Source organism: Phyllobates terribilis, unplaced genomic scaffold (genome assembly GCF_046119375.1).
Source record: "Phyllobates terribilis strain yellow unplaced genomic scaffold, ASM4611937v1 Scaffold_1__5_contigs__length_1240528914, whole genome shotgun sequence".
NCBI classification, from domain to species: Eukaryota; Metazoa; Chordata; class Amphibia; order Anura; family Dendrobatidae; genus Phyllobates; species Phyllobates terribilis.
Window position 1 is genome coordinate 482,553,368 of NW_027362761.1, and position 22,022 is coordinate 482,575,389.

At 46.8% G+C, this 22,022-nt stretch overlaps 1 protein-coding gene across 1 annotated transcript in view; it reads left to right on the forward strand.

Moving 5' to 3' along the window:
• BDP1 (BDP1 general transcription factor IIIB subunit) overlaps positions 1-22,022 on the forward strand; it is a 100,644-nt gene that overhangs the window by 66,891 nt on the left and 11,731 nt on the right. Inside the window, exons 32-43 of the mRNA XM_073679580.1 lie at positions 882-1,224; positions 1,616-1,681; positions 4,261-4,291; positions 4,484-4,558; positions 5,433-5,592; positions 5,676-5,754; positions 5,917-5,992; positions 7,042-7,222; positions 7,581-7,725; positions 8,473-8,500; positions 16,883-17,126; positions 17,548-17,797. Coding sequence (XP_073535681.1) covers positions 882-1,224; positions 1,616-1,681; positions 4,261-4,291; positions 4,484-4,558; positions 5,433-5,592; positions 5,676-5,754; positions 5,917-5,992; positions 7,042-7,222; positions 7,581-7,725; positions 8,473-8,500; positions 16,883-17,126; positions 17,548-17,797 — 1,678 coding nt within the window. The remainder of the gene's footprint in view (positions 1-881; positions 1,225-1,615; positions 1,682-4,260; positions 4,292-4,483; positions 4,559-5,432; positions 5,593-5,675; positions 5,755-5,916; positions 5,993-7,041; positions 7,223-7,580; positions 7,726-8,472; positions 8,501-16,882; positions 17,127-17,547; positions 17,798-22,022) is intronic.

Genomic DNA, 22,022 nt, shown 5'->3' on the forward strand with positions numbered 1-22,022 from the left:
CGAGAGTGGGCGATGTGGGGGTCGCTTGAGAATGGGAACAACAGGGGACGCAGTGTTCCCTGATAACCCTGAAGAGCTGTATCTGAAAAATAAAGAACAAACATTAATAAAACACAACAGGGTTGGATCAGTAGGATCCAGGTCTACCTCCTACAGACACTAAGCTTAAACTGGTGAGCTTGGTGCCTGTAGGCGGGTGTATACTGCGGAGGAGGAGCTATTTCCTTTTTTTTTTTGGCTTGGTGTCAACCTCCTAGCGACAGCAGCATACACCCATGGTCCTGTCCCCCAATGAAGCGATAAAGAAAACTAATTTGTTTCTTTGTTTTTGGGGGGTTATTTTATGTGCAGAAAACCCCAGGTCTACTAAGTTATAATTTTTGTTTTTATGTTTTTGTTTTTTTTCAATGATTAAAGGTGTTCATCTCTGCACCATTCACTTCAATGGAGCTAAGCTGTGTTGTCAAACACAACCTTTAAACAGGTGGCATTATTTATTAACACTTTGGTATCTGGCTGAAAAGCTGGACACTGTTGAAACGGGGGCCAAATAGAGTCAAAAGTTGCAAACATTGAACTCCATTTGCCTCGTAATTTTTAATGTCTGAATTCCAGAGACTGAACTCAATAGAGTCATGAATGTAGAGCAGAAGCCTAATGTTAACCCACTCTTATATGGGGAGAGTCCCTAGTTATTAGAAGTGCTTTGGCAGAAGAGGAGATCTTCCCCACACGTTTCAGGAGACCATGAAGCGGACATGATGCCTGAGCTGGTTTAATCTTGTAGATGTAGTGAAGCGATCATGATTTGTGTGCAGCTCGGTATTTTATTCATGTGTAAAAGCTAATTGAAATACTTCTTTTTTTATTTGACGTAAAAGATTTGGAAGGCCTTTAAGGAAATTCTCCACACCGCCATCTGCATCACCCAAATCTGAAAATGCATCCGATCATCCAGAGAAAGAAAAAGCTGTGCGCAATGTCAAATCAAGCACACCCAAAGTGTCAAAGCCTGTGACCACCAAGAGCAAAGGGAAGACCACTCTTGTGAAGATCAGGGCTACACAGCAGGAAGATGATGAGGAAGAAGACGCAGACGTAGGGTTTGAGGATGAGAATTATGATCTTTCACCCGATATGCAGAACCAGGCTCCTGTATTTATTCCCTTCCATCTGAGGTCACCAAAGCCAGTTCCAGCTGAGATAGAAGAGACGGTGGAAGAGGTACACAGCTTTTACCTGTTATTAACCATTTCAGGATTAAGCTGAAAAATAATTGGGATCTTCTTTTATGGGGGTTACTACGGGGAAGATAAAATGTCTACTCCCATTGCGGAAGTGCTGCACCCAGAAAAACCCTTAAAACAGCGATTGAGGGATCAGAGTGACACTGATGACCTCACATCTACGGGACGTGTAGATGACCTATTCTGATTGATAGGACAGCTGCTGAATCCTGACAGGTATCTGTAGGTGGGATGTCATCACCAGTACTCCCCTCCCAATGCAGAAATAAGCCCTTTACGCCCACATCTCCACCAATTTTGGGATCTCCAGTTTTCTATTGCATGTTCTGCTATAATTTTTGCATTTTTTGTTTTTCAATCTAAAACAGCTTGAAATACCAGTGGATTTGGAGAATGGCATAAGCCAGGATTTGGAAACCTCCCTTTTTCAGCATGTGAGTATCTATGAACTGTCCTTACCGAACAATGCAAAACAACGGTTGTACTAATTTATACTGGTTCATTGTGAATATAAGAAACCTGAAATTTAGAGCAGATCTGTCACCAGATTTCACAAATACATGCTGTATATATTGTTAAATAGACGTTAGACCTTTAGAGGCTGGTGTACTTACTAGGTGATTTCTGTTTCCTTGATGAGGTGTTGTGGTGTTGGTAATTGTAGAATGGCCTCTTACTTAAACTGGCCATACTCCTAAGCAGTGGCGTAACTAGACTGCAATGGGCCCCGGTGCAAGATTTGGACCTGCTCCCCCACATGTTGGTCAGATGTATGGGCCATTGTAGCGTTCTAAATCCTATAAGTACATACGGGTTGCACCTCCATCCCCATTATGTAGTAATATCCCCCATTTTGGTCTCCTTCCTGGTATATATATCACCCATCCTGCTAGACATGTTCCCCATCCTGATATGTACAGTGAAGGAAATAATTATTTGATCCCTTGCTGTTTTTGTAAGTTTGCCCACTGACAAAGACATGAACAGTCTATAATTTTAAGGGTAGGTTAATTTTAACATTGAGAGATAGAATATCCAAAAAAAAATCAAGAAAATCACATTGTATAAAATTTATTTGCATTTTGCAGTGAGAAATAAGTATTTGATCCCTCTGGCAAACACTTAATACTTGGTGGCAAAACCCTTGTTGGCAAGCACAGCAGTCAGACATTTTTTGTAGTTGATGATGAGGTTTGCGCACATGTCAGGAGGAATTTTGGTCCACTCCTCTTTGCAGATCATCTCTAAATCATTAAGATTTTGAGGCTGTCGCTTGGCAACTCGGAGCTTCAACTCCCTCCATAAGTTTTCTATGGGATTAAGGTCTGGAGACTGGCAAGGCCACTCCATGACCTTACTGTGCTTCTTTTTGAGCCACTCCTTTGTTGCCTTGGCTATATGTTTTGGGTCATTGTCTTGCTGGAAGACCCTGCCACGACCCATCTTACTGAGGGAAGGAGGTTGTTGGCCAAAATCTTGCGATACATGACCCCATCCATCTTCCCTTCCGTACGGTGCAGTCGTCATATCCCCTTTGCAGAAAAGCACCCCTAAAGTATAATGTTTCCCCCACCATGCTTCACGGTTGGGACGATGTTCTTAGGGGTGTACTCATCCTTCTTCTTCCTCCAAACACGTTGCGTTAATGCCAAAGAGCTCAATTTTTGTGTCATCTGACTACAGCACCTTCTCCCAATAACTCACAGAATCATCCAGGTGTTCATTGGCAAACTTCAGATGGGCCTGCACATGTGCCTTCTTGAGCAGGGAGACCTTGCGGGCACTGCAGGATTTTAAACCTTTAAGGCGTAATGTGTTACCAATAGTTTTCTTTGTGACTGTAGACCCAGCTGCCTTGAGATCATTAACAAGTTCCCCCCGTGTAGTTTTATGCTGATCTCTCCCCTTCCTCATGATCAAGGATACCCCACGAGGTGAGATTTTGCATGGTGCCCCAAATCAATGTCGATTGACAGTCATTTTGTATTTCTTCCATTTTCTTACTATTGCACCAACAGTTGTCTCCTTCTCACCCAGCGTCTTATGGTTTTGTAGCCCATTCCAGCTTTGTGCAGGTCTATGATCTTGTCCCTGACATCCTTAGAAAGCTCTTTGGTCTTGCCCATGTTGTAGAGGTTAGAGTCTGACTGATTAATTGAGTCTGTGGACAGGAGTCTTTTATACAGGTGACTATGTAAGACAGCTGTCTTTAAAGCAGGTAAAGAGTTTTATTAGGAGCGTCTAACTGGTCTGTAGGAGCCAGAACTCATAATGGTTTGTAGGGGATCAAATACTTATCTCTCACTGCAAAATGCAAATAAATTTATCTAATGTATACAATGTGATTTTCTTTGGATATTCTATCCCTCAATGTTAAAATTAACCTACCCTTAAAATTATAGACTGTTCATGTCTTTGTCAGTGGGCAAACTTACAAAAACAGCAAGGGATCAAATAATTATTTCCTTCACTGTATATCCCCCATTCTGAGATATACCTTATATCCTGGTACATATGTCCCCCATTCTGGCGCTTTTTTTTAATGCATAGAAAAAAAATAAATGATTCTGCTCACCTTCCCTCTGCTCCCCCGCCATGCGGCGTCCTCTTCGGAAGCCAGCAGCTGACTTCAGCGTGCAAGCAATAGGTTTGCATGACGTCACTTTCACGCGCCCCCAGTACCGTGCACGCTGACAATAGCTGCTAGCCTCTGATTGGCTGGCAGGGTGTATTGCAGTGCACAGACCTGGCGGGTCTCTGCACCGCATTATACTTCAGCTAAAGTTTGCCCTGGTGTCGGCGGACTCCTCACCCGCACAGCTTGGTCGCAGTTGTGACCTCTGCGACCATGATCTTTACGCCCCTGCTCCTAAGGTAATATTTGGACGTCTCGAGTCTGTCTGAACGAGAGCTGCACTCCGAGGTGAAGCCTCTTGTAGGGCTTATAGACTGGGGTTGTCAAATTAAAAATGAATAACTTTCTAAAAATCTCACATTGTTTCATCACATCTAGGTTGTGGATCCTCAAGTACATGCAGATAAAGGTAAATGTTTAACTGTTAATAACATGTAAGGCAATGATGAATGTTTTGTATTTTTCATGCTGCTTATATATAGTTTTTAGAATAGAAACTTTCCTAGACATACCTATGAATACATGTCTGGACTCGAGAACACAGACTGTGACTTGACACTTTCATTGACACTGATGTTCTGTGTTATAAATGGTTTTACAGGTCCGTATGATGGAAGTGCAGAAGCAGCAATGACCCTAATATCAATGGGCAGTTCGGTCTACAAGCCTAACATAGGTAGGTGTGTTGCTGTCATGGTGTGCTCTTTAATTGTTATATCAATTGTGCAAGACTCTACAGATCTCTTACATGTAGTGATGGTCATGGTCTGGACAAAGAATCCAGGAGTGTCTGTCTTTTCATTTATACATTTTTTTTTTTGTAATGTTCACTCCTTTTCGGCACCAAAAGCTGCATGTTGCATTTCCTTGTAAGATATGGCTGTACTGCGGATTACATTGTTGCCTTTGGTGTAGAATTCCTCTTTTTTATTCTTCTTTAATCACCATGTGAAGTTTTCTACTAATTATATTTTGGGGCACAGGAGCCGGGACTGTGCATGGGGTCTTCTCCTCCCTTACTGTGATTCCCCGGACCCTCCACCTGCTTCCGGTCTTTGAATGACAAATTTGCTGTAGAACTTTTAATTACTTTTTTTTGTTTATTTTTACGGAAACTTTACGATTCCTCCCAAATCCCAATCAGTACTTAAAAACTCAATTGTAATTATTCATGTGTCTTTTAAGGCTCCTAATAAGTATATTGTACAGGGAAAGTTCATCAATGTTGAAACGCTCAATGGATAGGAGTTTTCATGAAATCGCATCGATTGTTCGTAGATTTTCTGCATAAAAAAAAAACCAGGAAAGCGAAGCATTTACGTTATGTGAGAACATATATATGAGAGAGAGACGCAATATTATTACATACCTAATATCTTTAATGCCTTTTCAATGTGGACTGTTACCCATCATACTGACACGTACAAGGCCATTGTAAGTCTCAAAATGACCACACGTGACGACACAATAAGAAATGTTTTACTTATGCAAGTGCAAGTTTTCATGTCTTTTTTTTTTTTTGACCCACTGCAAACCTTATTTCTTGCTAGAGGAATTTTTGAGTTCTGATCAATGCACAGAAAATGACCCGTCCAGTAATGCACAACAATCTGACCAAGGACCGCTGCCAACTCCTGAACTGCCATCCTCTCCGTCCAGCCATCATGATAATGTGTGTGCTGTGGAGAACAGCGTTACAGGAGATCCAAGGTTGGAAACTTGTAATTTTTGCTTTTTCTTAATCTTAACCACATTAGATAGCTACAATATCCTATTTTTACATCCTTGTGTAGAATTGAGGCAGATCCTCACTGTGCCCCAAATCCAGAGAACGATGCAATACATGAAAACTTAGCATTTCCAGTAGTGCAGGTAAGTGGGCGCTGGAATTGTAGTGCTGAAACAAATGTTATATAGATATATAGATTTGATGCAAATTGAACCTTTTGCAATGCTGGTGGATCCTCACGGGATCTGTACGGTTTACCAAGAACTGTAAGCATTTAGCTCATATTGTTTTTTTACATTTTATAGAGGAGTTACCCCATCATGGAAGGGGATGCTGATGTTCTGCCACAAGATTTTAATTGTCAACATGTCAGTGTGTCGGGTATGTTGATATTCTGTTCCATTTTGTATTGTAAAGAAAAAGTAATCCCTGTAACCTTTATTCAATCTGTTAAAAGGTATAGCTGCAGGTATGTGGATGCCTGTGCCCACCGTGAGACTTGGGTCCTGCTACATACACACCATGGCACCTTCATCCATAAATACTCTGCAGATGGCAAAAAGGGGTTAACAGTGTCAACTACTAGGACATGTTTGGCCCTGTGGAAATAAAAACACTTGTACTTATCTCCCGTGCTGGCGCCATTCCAGCGGTGTCAGCGCTCGCGTTCCTGGGGCTCACATGAGATTGACACGCGAGCCCTGTGAGCAGTGAGGTCACTATCCCCTCCTTCGGATAAATCGAACATCAATAGGAAGTTGTGAAGCAGGCGCAGCGATGGTTTCCTGTTGATGTACAATATGTTTGAAGGTGGGGACACACCAGCACTGATTGGGCGGAGGGCTTGTGTGACAACCTCACGGGAGCCCTGGGAAAACAAGTGCTGAAACCGCTGGAATGGCGCTGGCATGGGAGGCGAGTATAGGTGTTTTTTATTTAATGGGGGCAAACATGAAGAATGAGAAAGGGTTGTCCAAGTATTGGACAACCCCTTTAAGCTGATGTAAAAATTACTTGGGTTCCCTCTTTGGGCACTTTCTGCCACTGCAGCAGTAAACTGCGACACTACTGTGTGCTCCCTACTCATCATGGGCTGCACTTGCCGATCCGGGGGCAGTGCGGCATCTCATACTACGGTGTTATAAAGACCTCACTGGATGTGGTGGGTCAGGAGACCACATAGGAGCAGATCCAGGAGGTGGAACCAGCATTAGACCTCTATGGCTTATTTATTAGGAAGGGAAAGTGGAACTGGAAACATAACTTACCTCCAAAGTGCAGTCCCCTATTAGCTTTACACACAGAGCATTACATCACCCATAATCACACCTCTTTAAGCCATGTCTGAGCATCTCCATTCTTACAGGTGAATCATATTACGATTGTTGTACCAGTATCTAAAAGTTTAACTTGTTTGCTTTTCTGTACAGATTGCCTCATAGGAGAACAAAACACTGGAGAGGAAGCCACATTTATTCTGACGCTGGTGGAAATTCCCATTGAAGAGGATTATGTCTATTCATGTGATTCCAACATGGCAGAAAGTCTCCCAGCACCTGTATTCATCAGTTCGGGCTCCACTGAAGCGCTAACAGAGGAGCTAAATCCAGGGTGAGATAATGGTGATGTGTAACCAGGCTGAGCCCCCCCAAACATAAGACAGGTGTCAGCTGAGCGATGGTGTGACTGATCGTTCGGCCGGCTGCTATGTTTCCCAACTCTCCCATACACAGGAGTGCACCATTGTTCTCTATGAGAGACCCTGCCTGACTCTCCTGGCGCAAGGGGACTTATTTCTCCAAGAACATAAGGATCATCAGTCCGGACTCAAACATGACAGATCCTTATCTTCCAAACACATACTGTCGGCCAATACCAACGATATTGACTGTCAGCTGACATCGGCCTAATGTGTAAAATCCCCCCTCTTCAGGCTGACGCGTTATTGTTCTTTATGTTCTTTGCATAGTGTGGAGACCGTATCACATGAGCCTCCTACCGTCAGCCAGGAAGCCCCAGATCCGGGGTTAGGCCAGACTAAAAGAAAGAGAAGTGTGCAGTGCATGGATGATGGAGACCTCGCTCCACTGCCAAAGAAACCCAGTGTTTCAGAGGTAACATTACATTGTTTGGGTCTAGTCCTATTTCTCTACTGCCAATCTTCTTCTTTTGTGGCATAGATTACATCAAATAAAATTGTAGATGTGAATAACTCCCTTTGTGCTTGACCTATATCTGTGCGTACCTGATCCTTTAGTAACATTTTGTGCTGATTAGTTTCCTGTTGTGTTCAGGACTTCTACTGTAATTCATTCTGTTTCTACAGTGAGTTACTAATAAAACCGTATGCAATTAGTTCTGATTGCCATCATGACTTCTGCCCGCTGCAGAGTTTGGCCCCTGACTTCTGCAGACCATCCCTACCCTTTACAGCAACACAAATAGATTACTTCCTAGATTCAAATTCAGATTCCAAAATTAATCTAAAGTCCAGAGAAAAGAAAGCTATTGTCCTCATTTCAGACTTTTTTATATGCCTTTCTCATTCCTGGATCCCTCTTCAGTCTGGGTTGCACTGTACAAAGGGTGGAAGACTGACAGAATCAGGATGTTGTCTCCTGTGCCACCCGCTATGTCTTAATCCTGGATGAGAAGCCAAATGCTGCATTTCCCGGAGCTGAAAAGAATCCTGGAGTTCTCAAAGATTGACACAGCAGTTGTTTGGATGTAGGGGAAATGGCCCCCATTGCCCTTCCAAATCTGTCCATATTGTGCATCAATGTTTCTTGCTTGTTTGTTATTCAATTTGCTGTTGATTAAGATAAGTTTGTTAACTTTTTTTTTTTTATTCTTTGTCGCAGGTAATTGATCCAAAAATCAAACAAGCAGGTAAATATTTAAGTATAACAATCGTATTCTCTCTTGTATGTCTTTATTTGCTTCGCCACATAGTTCGCAGACTGTTTATTTTACAGGAAAAATGTCACTGCAACAATCACGGTTTTTCTTCGTAGAATGATAGACAAGTAGAAGTAACCTGGAAAGTCTCATTAGAAGTCTGAGGGCTGCCACGCACCACCAGTGGTGTCTGTTGTGTGGTGGATGCAGTAAATGATATGTTATGGCTACCAGGAAGAACAGAAGCCACAATGTAGATGTAAAAACAACCTGCACGGATAGTCTGGATTAAATACAAATGAAATAGTAAAATATACACCAATAACACAAATGTGCTTTTCTTTAACAAAGTGTCAATCTGCTCATAAAATTAAAGGGGTTGTTCCCTATCAGAAAACGTTTCCTGATATGTACAAGAACAGTTCCCAGGGTCTAGCACAGTGTGTATGCACTGCCCTGGTCTCTTTATTTGACAGCAGCGGTGACACCACATCGACAGTGCTGCAGCCAATCAGTGAGCGCAGAGGCTTGCGCCGTCTACATGGGCCGAGCTGCTGAGCTCAGTGATATCACTGCTGCAGCCAAATTATGGAGACCAGGATTAGTGGAAGAGACAATGCGCTGGACCACGGGAGGGTAAGTAAAGCACAGTTTGTCATTCAACCAACTGTACGTATTAACAAAAAATTCTGAAAGGTAACAACCCCTTTAAAGGGAATCTATCAGTAGGATCAACCCTCCTAAGCAGTCTATATGAGCATGTAAGTCATAGTAGATTTATAGATCTACTGGCCGGACACAGATCTCCCTGAGAATCTGTCTCCACGGCTTATTTTAAATGAAACTGGGTGTAACCAGTGTGAGACATGTAATGACAGTCTGCTCTCCTGATCTACATGTCTCACACTGGAAATGCCTCGTTTCATTTTTAAAATAATCTCTGGAGGCAGATTCTCAGGGAGAACCATGTTGGTTTCTTCTGTGGAAAAATACGGATGTGAAACCTGGACGATAAAGAAACAAGACAGAAGAAGAATCAATGCCTTCAAAATGTGGTGCTGGAGAAGGATGGACCAATACCATGGATGGCAAGAAGAACAAACACCTCAATTTTGGAACAAATCAAGCCAGACATGTCACTCGAAGCAAGGATCACCAAGCTACGATTTGTCTACTTTGGACACTTCATACGAAGAGAGCAATCACTGGAGAATGACATCATGGTCGGAAGAATAGAAGGAACAAGGCGAAGAGGAAGACCAGCAACCTGATGGCTTGATACTATCAAGATAACGACGGAAAAGACTGCTGGTCCTAACTAGGCTTGTACAAGATTGTTCTTAAAGATAATTCATCCATCAAGTCACCATGGTTCGAGATTGAGCCAAAGGCCATTAAAAGAAAAAAAAAAAAAGTCCCGCCCATAGATCTTAAAAGCTAATTAAATATTAAGAATGTATTTGTAAGGAGACCATGTTTTTCTTCTCTGTGTTACTTGCATATCTCAGACTGGTAACCCCTCCTTTTATTGAATATAATCTCTGGGCCACACTCCCATAGAGATCTATGTCCGGCCCATAGTGCTGAACAGCTCATTTACATATATAAAAAAACGTGGATATCTCTGGAATAAAATAACGGCTCGCAGATATCAAGGTGTCATTTTATTTAGCTTCCTATGACCTTCATGCCCATATAAAGTCCTTAGGAGGGTTGATCCTACTGACAAATTTCATTTAAGAACTGCAGCGAGAGCTAGATTAGCGGACATTGCCTCTACTTCTCACTTTGCCACATACCATAAATGTCTGAGTTGGGAAAACCAATTTTAATGTATTTCTTTGAAAGGTTTGTATGAGATCCGTAAAAAACATGGCTGTTTTGTTCTGAAGACATCATTCTGATCCACTGGACAAGTCTTTTATTAGAGCTCAGCCCCCTTTACCAGGCTCCAGTGCTAGATGGACAACAGTTGATTCGGGAAAGCCGCCATGTTGTTCTAATATCCTACAACCCTGTTTAGTAGTAGTCTGTTCTGAGGGTGTCCATTCATTGGGCTAGTATGAGCCACAAGAAAAAAATATATTATAGAGAACTGGTCAGGAGGCTGAATTATTACTTTTTAAACGGGAACATCCTTATTTCAGCAGCAGAAGGGAAGGAAGGGAGACACAGATCCATTACTAGTGTGTAGGCGGAGCCCCACAGGATAGTTCACCTCAGATTTATAAAAAGTGACGACCGGCCCCTCCAGCTTAGGCTCCTCCTACTCCCATGTTCCTCAGTCTGAAATTTGAGGTCGCAGAGGATAGTCGCTGCCTTCGCAGCTCCTCAGAAGATTTTCTTATTTTTATTCCGGAGACCTGGACCCCCCGTGGTCTAGAGGTCTCAGGGGGTCTCAGCACTGCTGGGACCCCTGACCCTCCCCTGGCAGATCTGCGTACCCCCTAAGGAGGTCCCCGCAGAACCCTGATGGCCCCGGGGGATACAGGGCGCTCCCTGGCGGAGACGCACACCGCTCGTGTGGGGTCCCTGAGCCCTTGCTCCCCCCCACGGCGCCACACATCCCTGGGGGTCCCTGTGGCGCTCAGCTGGGTAAGTGCTCTTATTCAGTGCTTTCAGCGGCTGCTGCGGCAGTCACTGTATATGTGTTTTGTGGGGACTGCTGTTTTTTTCTGGCTTGCAGGGATTTCTCCTCTGCATGCAGCGTTTGATCCTCGGCTGGCAGGGGAGCAGGGATGGAGGATTCGCGCGCTCCGTTCGTAGCTCGGCGGGGGGCGTGGCTTAGCGTTTCTCTGCTGTCGGTCTTCTTAGCTCGTGACAGGAAGTGCCGGGAAAGCGCGCGCTGGAGATGTCCCAGCCCCTTCTTCTTCCAGCCAGCGTCCATCCTCGTGCAGCGTCTCCTACTCCCTGCTCCCCGCTCTCATCACACCGAGAAGAGCAGTCGCTACACCAGCTGGTGAGTCTCTCCTGCCTTTTAGGCAGAAAGTTCCTTCTTGGGTATTACAGCGCAGAGCACTTTCCTTATGTCCTAGGCTGACAGGGTGTGCTGTATACGGCGCTGCTACTTCCCTGCTGAGATGGCTCTGACGCACACCTCACAAAAAGGGTAGTGCGGATCAGTAGCATTAACCCCTTCTGAACGGGATCAGGCTCTTAACCCTCTGGAGGTGCACCCTTCTGGGATCAGAGGGTGCTTCTCTCTAGTCTGTTAGGTTAACTTTTGCTCTGCAGGCTGCTGGGGTAGCTTTTCTCCTTCTAAGGAGGAGCTTTAACCCTTCAGTGCCGGGTGATTTTTTTGTGCAAGAACAGGCTGTGGTAGTGGAATTCACACATCCTTGGTTACTGTACCCATTGTAAGGTTATTACCGCCTTATCCGCGACGCTCGCAACTGTGTGGGGGCATGTCGGATCAGGGACCAGGGGGCGCAGACCTCTCTCCCGGTCCGCTTCAGGATCGGTCACGCGTATCTGATACGCCGGGGTCTTCAACGGCGTCAGGTTCGACGCTAGTTGGGGGTCTCAGTGATGTTAAGGTGGAGGCGCTCACTCGCTCCATTGACAGTCTGTCTGACCTCCTGGGTCATTGGGTCTCTGCTAAGTCCCAACCGACGTCTAGAAGCAAGAAGCGTCACAGGCCTGTGGCGGCGCCGTCTCCTCCGCGCAGTGCGTCGGAGGCTTCAGAATCGCCAACAGATTCTTCTGGTGAGATCTCCGATTCTGATGAAGAGAATCGGCGGGGTCGCTCTGCTTCGCTTTCGGGCCGCGTGGACGCTTTTGTTGAAGCTATGCGGGAAGCGTTACAACTGTCTGAAGAGGTGACGGGGCGCCCTGGCAAATCGGCCCGGCTGTATCAGGAGTCGCGTCGGGCTCGCTCGACGCTGCCGATGCATGAGGAACTTAACAAGGCGGTGGAGAAAGAACGCCTGTGTCCGGATAAACGTTTCCAAGGGTTGCGGTTTTTTGATGCCCTGTATCCCTGTTCCACGGAAACGATCACTAATTGGGTCCCCTCTCCTGAAGTGGATGTGCCATTGTCTCAGCTGAGCAAATCCTCTTTGCTTCCTGTTAAAGGGAAGGCGAGTCTTCAGGACCCGCTGGACAGAAGGACGGAGTTAGCGGCAAAGTCCATCTACGAGGCTGCGGGTCACGGATTCCGAGCGGCCTTGGGGGCCATGTGGGCTGGTGAGGCTTCGCTGCGGTGGTTGGATCAGCTGCGGACGGCATGGCAAGATGGAACTCCGCTGTCTGAAGTGGAAAGGCTCTTCCAGTTCTTGGAAGAGGCGGCCCGATATGGCAGGGACGCAGTGCTGGATACTACTTCGGTGATGTCCAGGGCTCAATCCTCGGCCGTCACAGTCAGGAGAGCTCTGTGGCTTAAACAGTGGACTGGAGACGCAGTATCCAAACAAGGTTTGCTGAGTCTGGTGTACAAGGGCGGTCAGCTGTTTGGTTCGGACCTCACGGAGCTGATTGCTAAGGCCAAGGCCAAAGATACGGCTTTGCCACAGCGAAAGGCAGCGGTTTCTACGTCCGGCAAGTCAAGTGCCGGTAGTGGTCGTCGGTCCTTTCGGCCCAGGGGTCGGTTCGGTCAGCCTTCTTGGAGATCGGATCGTCCCTCGTCTTCCGGAAAAAAGACCTCCCAGAAATCCCGTACTCCCTGGAAACAACGTTTCCGTCAGGACAAGCGGTAGGTTGACAAAAAGCCCGCTAAGGCGGACCTGACGCCAGGAACCCTCTCGAGGGCTCTCGGGTGGGAGGTCGTCTGCTACAATTCGGGTCGATTTGGGCGTCACATGTATCGGACGCCTGGGTGACGCGGGTTATGTCGGAAGGTTATTTCATAGTTTCATTCTCGACCCCTGGACAGGTTTCGTCAGTCGCGCATCCCGTCCGAGCCCAGGCTAGCTGCGGGAGGTCGACTCTCTTCTGCAGCAGGGTGTGGTGATTCCGGTTCCGCCGGAGGACCAGGGAAGGGGGTTTTACTCCAACCTTTTTGTGGTTCCCAAAAAGGAGGACAAGTTTCGCCCCATTCTGGACCTCAAAGAATTGAATTTGCATGTCCGGAGCCGGAAATTCCGTATGGAGTCTCTTCGCTCCGTCGTGGCGGCCCTGTCGCAGCACGATTTTTTGGTGTCGATCGACATCCGCGATGCCTATTTGCATGTCCCTATCGGCAGGGCTCACCAGCACTTCCTGCGGTTCGCCATAGGTCAGGCCCATTACCAGTTTGTGGCCCTACCGTTCGGGTTGGCCTCGGCGCCCAGGGTTTTTACAAAGATTCTGGCGCCACTCATGGCGCTCCTTCGAAAGCAAGGAGTTACGATTCTCCCCTACCTGGACGACCTGTTAATTGTGTCACCCACAGCGGAGGAGGCGGTGACAGCTCGCGATCTCTCCCTTCAGCACCTGGAGGACTTCGGGTGGCTGGTCAATTGGAAGAAGTCGTCATTGGAGCCGTCGCAGTCAATCCTGTTCTTGGGGATGCATTTCGACACGGTACGGGCAGTGGTGTCCCTGCCTCCGGACAAACAAGCGAACCTTCGTCACCATGTCCAGGCTATGAGGTCAGCAATGACTATGTCTCTTCGGAGGTGTATGCGCCTTCTGGGTCTGATGGTGGCGGCAATGGAAGTGGTACCGTTTGCACAATTTCATTCCCGGGGTCTTCAAGATCTTATTCTGACCCGTTGGGACCGATCGCCGCCTTCGCTGTGTCGGTATCTCCCGCAAGGTGCTAGAGTCTCTTGGATGGTGGTTACGTCCGGAGACTTTATCCCTGGGGAAATCCTTCCTCCTCCCACGGTGGTCGGTCATTACCACCGATGCCAACCTGACTGGCTGGGGGGGGGGTTGGAACGATCTCTGGGTTCAGGGGGTCTGGTCGTCAGAGGAGTAGTCTCTGCCGATCAACATCTTGGAGTTGAGAGCGATATTTCTCTGCCTCCGACATTGGACGGTCCCTTTGAGCGGTCTGCCGGTCCGGATTCAGACGGACAATGCGACAGCGGTCACATATATCAACCATCAGGGCGGGACGAGGAGTTCCAGACTCATGATGGAGGTCTCTCGGATCCTGGTTTGGGCCGAATCCAGGGTTCCAGCCATATCCGCGATTCACATCCCAGGAGTGCTGAATATCACGGCGGACTTCCTCAGTCGCGAGCAGGTGGATCCCGGGGAATGGGGTCTTCATCCGGAAGTTTTTGCACTGCTGTGCTCCCGTTGGGGGACTCCCCAAGTGGACTTGATGGCATCCAGGCTGAACGCCAGGATTCCGACGTTCATGTCCAGATACAGGGACCCGGAAGCTGTGGCGGTAGATGCTCTAGTGGCCCCGTGGGACCAGTTCGAGCTGATCTACGTGTTTCCGCCAGTATCCTTACTTTCACTGGTGATCCGGCGGATCAAACTAGAGCGTATTCCGACGATTTTGGTGGGGCCGGATTGGCCGCGGAGGGCGTGGTATTCAACGCTGGTGTCTCTTCTGGCGGCGCCTCCGTTTCCACTGCCTCTTCGCCCGGACCTGCTAACCCAAGGGCCCATTCGCCATCCGGACCTGAAGTTGCTTCGTTTGACGGCGTGGTTCTTGAGACCGAGATCTTGACCCGTCGTGGGTTTTCGGCCGAAGTCATCGCCACCTTGCGGGCGGCCAGAGGTCCGGCTACGACCAGGATTTATCACAGAACTTGGAAGGCCTTCTATTCATGGTGTTTTGGATCGTCAAGGAACCCGAGGGTTTTTCCCATTCCCAACTTCTTGGCTTTTCTGCAATGTGGTTTGGCCAAGGGTCTGGCGGTTGGTACCTTGCGGGGTCAGGTATCTGCACTATCCGTGCTTTTTCGGAAAGCTATTGCCTCGCGCAGGGATGTGCGTTCGTTTTTTCGCGGGATTGCATGCCAGTTCCCGCCCCGGAGGGCGTTTATGGCTCCTTGGCGGCTCAATCTAGTCTTGGAGGCTCTTCAGCACGGGCCGTTTGAGCCTATGGATTCAGCTACCTTTACTTGCTTTCTTGGAAGGTGGCCACCTCTTTGAGAAGGGTTTCTGAGTTGGCGGCACTGTCTTGCTCGCCCCCTTTTCTGGAGTTCCACTCGGATCGCGTGGTGCTTCGTACCCATTGCGATTTTCTGCCCAAAGTGGTGTCGCGTTTCCATGTCAATCAGGACATCGTGTTGCCCTCTCTCTGTCCGAAACCAAGGAATCCAAAGGAGCGGGCCTTGCACTCTTTGGATTTGGTGCGGGCTTTGAAGTTCTATCTTACCATCACGCAAGGGTTTCGGAAGTCGGACTCTCTTTTCGTGCTGGTCGTAGGCGTGGTCAGCTGGCTTCCAAGGACACTATAGCTCGGTGGATACGTTCGGCTATCCTGGAGGCGTACCGGCTCAAGGGCGAGCCTTGTCTGGTTAAGGTTCGAGCTCATTCCACGAGAGCGGTTGGTTCGTCGTGGGCTGTTAGTCAGGGGGCCTCGGTAGCGCAGCTCTGCCGGGCGGCTACATGGCGTTCCGTCCACACTTTTACTAAATTTTATAAAGTGGACGTGAGTGCTTCCGCCGATGCGGCCTTGGGACGCAGGGTCCTGCAGGCGGCGGTGGTTTAGGTTATCTCTTTATCTAGTTTTGGCGCTTGTTGCGCGCTTGACTGTGTTGTTGGGGTGTTGGCGATTCTGCCACTGTTTCCCACCCTTGAGTTCTGGACTGCTTTGGGACGTCCCACTAGTAATGGATCTGTGTCTCCCTTCCTTCCCTTCTGCTGCTGAAAGACGGATTTTGGTAAGACCTTACCTGTAAAATCCTTTTCAGCGAAGGAAGGAAGGGAGACACAGCACCCTCCCATGGCAGAAGTGTATTATTGTTTTCCAGATGCGGCAGGACTCCTCTCTGATGGCGGTCATCGGGACTGGGGTCGGCGCGCTAGGGCTCTGTTCCAGCATTGCCAGCTCATTGCAGTTGTCAGGTCCAGTGAGTAGTGCCTGGGACTGTGTGTTCTTTCTGTTATATGCATAACCTGTTCTCTCGCATTTCTGAATTTTCGGAAGGGGTTGTGTTGTTCCGCTGGTGTTGTCTGCTCTTCCTTAGCTTGTGTACGGACTGAGGAACATGGAAGTAGGAGGAGCCTAAGCTGGAGGGGCCGGTCGTCACTTTTTATAAATCTCTGAGGTGAACTATCCTGTGGGGCTCCGCCTACCCACTAGTAATGACTGTGTCTCCCTTCCTTCCTTCGCTGAAAAGGATTTTACAGGTAAGGTCTTACCAAAATCTGTATTTTTTATTCCCCAGTTAGTTTTTAGCTCATCTTATTTTACTGATCTGATGTTTGTCAGTAAATTCAATCATTTTGTCTGCTCCTGATATCACTTACATGTATATTTTTCAGCTGTGGAAGGGGATGATGGAAAAGTTGCACCTGAGGTTCTGGATACGCAGCCCATGCCTGAAGAATCAGCTGGAGTTTCTCCAATCGGTGCCGCTGCTGAAGGACCCTCTAACTGGGCAATAGCTAGGACCACCAGTGTTGTTCCTGTGGAGATGCCTGGAATGTCAGTTACTGATCCATTAGACAGAAATTTGCCTTTAACATATGTAAATCCAGTAACGACTTCTAAACCCACATTGAAAAGGTGCGTATGGCACCCGCCAATCCGGTGTAATATAGAGTAGGTCTACAGCCATATGCTGGGATGTCTCCAGCGTGAGCACATATTGCCTTGTTCTCCTTTCTTCATAGTATATTAGATACTGCAGTGATAAGGCTTTCTGATCTCACAGAATATATGTGCACTGTGTGGCGGTGCAGGTGGCGCACTGTGTGGCGGTGCAGGTGGCGCACTGTGTGGCGGTGCAGGTGGCGCACTGTGTGGCGGTGCAGGTGGCGCACAGGCAGGAAGAGGTTCCTACTCACTTACGGCACGAAGCCTGGGAGGGTGGTCTGGGCCTTGCAACCAATGTGATTGTTTATTTCCCTAGATGTAGCCACCATTGCTTCCATGAGCCAGTCCATATTTTACCTGGCATTCAGAATTTTTTTCTTGTTTTTTTCAGACCTGGTAGAAAACCTTTGGGATTTTTATCTTTGGTTTGCAAAGAAAAACAGTCAAAGAAAACAAAAGAAAATCGAAAGAAGAAAAATCTACCAAAAACAAAAAGAAAGATTTCCCCTACAGTTTGTGGTCGACAGAAAGAAAGTCCGAACTTGACCCTAGAAAATGCTAATGACAATGAAGTGCCTTCATCATCCGCTGCAGAAATGCAGAGTACAAGTACTGAGCAAGCCCTAACCTCCATATCTCAAGTGAGTGTCAGCGCTTTCATGTACTGGGGGACGTTCTCACGAAGAACGGGCATCATGGTTGTAGCACTTGCTGCAGTTCTTTTATCAATTGGGAATCAAATCTGGATTGGATCCTCTTTTAGTTGCACAATCTGTTTTTTTCTGACTACGTTCTTGTTCACAGCTCGCCTGTATTCGCAGTGGTGCGCGCCTTCTCTCTTCCTTTGATTTCTCCTAATGTTCTTGCCAAGTAACGGGACTACCGGCAGACCCCACTTTTCCTTACTACTTCTCTCTGCTTTCCTAGAACATTGAGAAATGACATGGCTAGTCCTGATGATGTTTAAGGTGGAAAGATCGGCAGGGCTCAGGTCTGGGTTATAGAGTAATAGGACTGCCAGATCACACTACTCATAGGGTTTGATTGTGGCTTATAGCCGTGGAGCAGCACAGGGTGACTTCTGGTTGACAATTTCCAGCCACCACCTTCCTTGTATACATCATTGGAGAAGTGGCCATGCTTACATCCAGCACTTTAAAGAAGTGTATTGCAATTTAAGAAAAGGCTCAGAAACTCGTGGATATGCCAAAGGAATACCTATAACAATTAGAGTAGAAAAGGGTTGATCCCACCTGGGATATTTAGGGCACATCAGTGGACTATGGCATTAATGCCAGAATAGTGCAGGTCTCAGTAGGACCTGCATTTATGTTAAGGACAGGGCATCCTGCCCACGCTTTTGGGAATGGAGAGGAGGCCGCATATGTGCTGCTCGCAGATATTATATTCTATAGGTGCTCTGAAAATGACAGCGCACGCCAAGACCCTGTTTTTGATATAGATGTGGGACTTGCATCTGTCAACATTTATGGCATGCCCCATCGATATGCTGTACTTGTCTCACCATTTTAACATTTTATTTTGGGATGGCTTCCTGAAAGATCTCTACAATTTATAAGATTTATAAACATTTTCTATCTGCCCTATAATCCAGAAACTGGACTTGTCTGGAGGTACTGTATCTCCTGAGGGGCAGTACCCAGAGCATCTGATAAAGCCGACCAAAACCCCACCAGATGCTGATGAGGACCCTGAAGCAGTGCTGTCCACAGATGGGGGGGCTCTGGTTTGGCTGATAACCAGTCATGTTGCAAAGCTCCGACATCGATTTACAGGATAGTGACCTATAGGTGACACTGGAGGAAGTGTTCTTCCTTCTGGTGGAGAGCTATTTTGCATTATACAGAGGAGCAGTAGAAAGGTGCCAAAAAATAATGTGCTTTTTAGCAGCAGCCTCCGCTATAATATGATTCCCCAGGAACATGAATATAAAACTGGGCAAAAAACAGAATTTTCCTGTAGGAATAGAGCTACTATTAAAGAGATTGTCCGGGACTTTACCATTGATGGCCTATCTTTAGGATAGGTCATCAGTGTCTGATTGGCAGGAGTACGGGGTGTCGCACCCCCACCGATCAGCTTATCCCGGTGTAGGTGGCAGCCGGAATTGCTGCAAAGCTGTCGATGGCATAGTGGCCGGGCACTGCACATCTACCTCCTATTGATTTTGAATCGGGGACGGATGTGCAGTACCCCGCCATGGTCGCTATACAGTCGATGTAGCTGTGCTGTGTAGCTCTGTAACTGAGCAGTTCCGGCCAAAACTTGGAACAGCTGATTGAAGGGGTTGTCGAGTGTCGCACCCTCACCAATCACATATTGAATAGGCCATCAATGTTGAAGTCCCGAATAACCTCTTTAAATCAGTAAAGGAGCATAGGTATGCAAAGGTAGTAGTTGCATCAAAGACCCTTTAGCACCAGGAGAATAATAGTTTATTATTAATAATAATAATAATAATAGTTTTTATTTTTATAGCGCCAACATATTCCGCAGCACTTTACAATTTTTAGGGGGGACATATACAAACAATACAGAATAAGCATATCTCATATCGAAAGGAGTGAGGGCCCTGCTCGCAAGCTTACAGTCTATGAGGAAATGGGGGAGACACAAAAGGTAAAAAGTACAAATATTGTATAATGCAACCTTGATATACTAAATAGGATAAATAATAATACTAAATAGGATAGATAATACATGGACTGGTCGCCAGCCAGTATGTGTACAGTCCTGACAGAGGCTATTAAGTGCATGGTTGGTATGAACCTGAAGTTGAAGAAGATTTTAATATGGGGGAAAACTGGGACGGACAGTGTGTTTAGGCGATACGCCAGTCTAAAGAAATGTGTTTTTAGGGTTCGCTTGAAAACTGTCGGTATTGGGAATTAATCGAACTGTCCTGGGTAGTGCATTCCAAAGAATTGGCGCAGCACGCGAGAAATCTTGGAGACGGGAGTGGGAAGTTCGGATTATGGAGGATTTTAGTTTTAAGTCATTTGCAGAACTGAGGGCACGTGTAGGGTGGTAGACTGAGACAAGAGAGGGGATGTAGGGGGGTACTGAAGCATGGAGCGCTTTGTGGGTAAGCGTGATAAGTTTAAATTGAACTCTATATTGGATGGGCAACCAATGCAATGACTGGCACAGGGAAGAGGCATCGGTGTAGTGGTTGGCGAGGAATATGATCCTGGCTGCTGCTTTAAGGACGGATTGGAGAGGGGAGAGTTTAGTAAGAGGGAGCCCGATTAGTAGAGCGTTGCAATAGTCAAGACAAGAATGAATAAGAGCTACAGTGAGTTTTTGCCGAGTCAAAGGTGAGAAAAGTCCTGATTCTTGAGATGTTTTTGAGGTGTAGATGACCTGAACGAGCGAGTGATTTGATGTGAGGAGTGAAGGAAAGATCTGAATCAAAAATGACCCCAAGACAGCGGGCTTGTTGCTGGGGAGTAATGGTTGAGCCACAAACGGAAATGGCAATATCGGGCACAGGTAGGTTAGTGGAGGGAGGAAATAGGAGTAGTTCAGTTTTTGACAGATTCAGTTTTAGACAGAGGGAGGACATAATGTTAGACACAGCAGAAAGACAATCACTGGTCTTTTGTAATAATGCAGGGGTGATGTCCGGAGCAGAGGTGTATAATTGGGTGTCATCAGCATAGAGATGGTACTGAAAGCCGAATCTGCTGATTGTTTGTCCAATGGGAGCGGTGTATAAGGAGAAAAGAAAGGGGCCTAGGACTGATCCTTGAGGATCCCCGACAGTAAGGGGAAGGAGAGAGGAGGAGGAGCCGGTGAAAGACACAGAAGGAGCGATCAGAGAGATAGGAGGAGAACCAGGAGAGAACAATGTCCTTGAGGCCAATAGTGCGGAGCATAGTGAGGAGGAGCTGGTGATCCACAGTGTTGAATGCTGCGGAGAGATCCAGGAGAATCAGCAGGGAGTAGTGACCATTAGATTTAGCTGTTAGTAGATCATTAGAGACTTTAGTGAGGGCAGTTTCAGTAGAATGTAAAGAGCTGAAACCAGATTGTAAAGGGTCAAGAAGAGAGTTGTCTGAGAGATAGCGGATGAGACGGGAGTGGACCAGGCGTTCCAGGAGTTTAGAGATAAAGGGAAGATTGGAAACAGGTCTATAGTTGGCCGTGCAGTTCTGGTCAAGGGATGTTTTTTTAAGTAATGGTTGTATGCTGGCGTGTTTAAAAGAAGAGGGAAAGATACCAGATGAGAGGGAAAGGTTGAAAATTTTAGTTAGGTGAGTGGTGACAGCTGGAGCAAGGGACTGAAGGAGATGTGAGGGAATAGGGTCACTGGTGCAGGTGGTAGGGCGAGAAGATGCAAGGAGCCTGATCACTTCATCTTCTGTGACTGGTTCGAAGTCAGAAAGTGAGCAGGATACAATGTGGCGGGGGAGAGCATGCATAACATTTGGGGATTGGGAGAAAATTTCCTGTCGGATATGGTCAATTTTTTCTTTGAAATAATTGGCCAGATCGTCAGCGCTGAGGTCGGTGGTTGGGGCCTGTGCTGTTTGATTGAGGAGAGAATGAAACGTGTCAAAGAGTCGTTTAGGATTATTGGACAGTGAGATGATGAGGTTGTTAAAGTAGGTTTGTTTGGAGAGGTGAAGGGCAGAGTTATATGTTTTCAGCATAAATTTATAATGGAGGAAATCTTCGGGCAGATTAGATTTTCTCCACAGCCTTTCAGCGCACCTGGAGTACCTCTGGAGAAGACGTGTTTGAGGCGTGTGCCAGGGTTGTCGCCGTCTATGCTGAATTTTTCTTTGTGTAGGAGGTGCGGTTTCATCCAGGGCGCATAGCATTATTTTGTTATAATGCTTC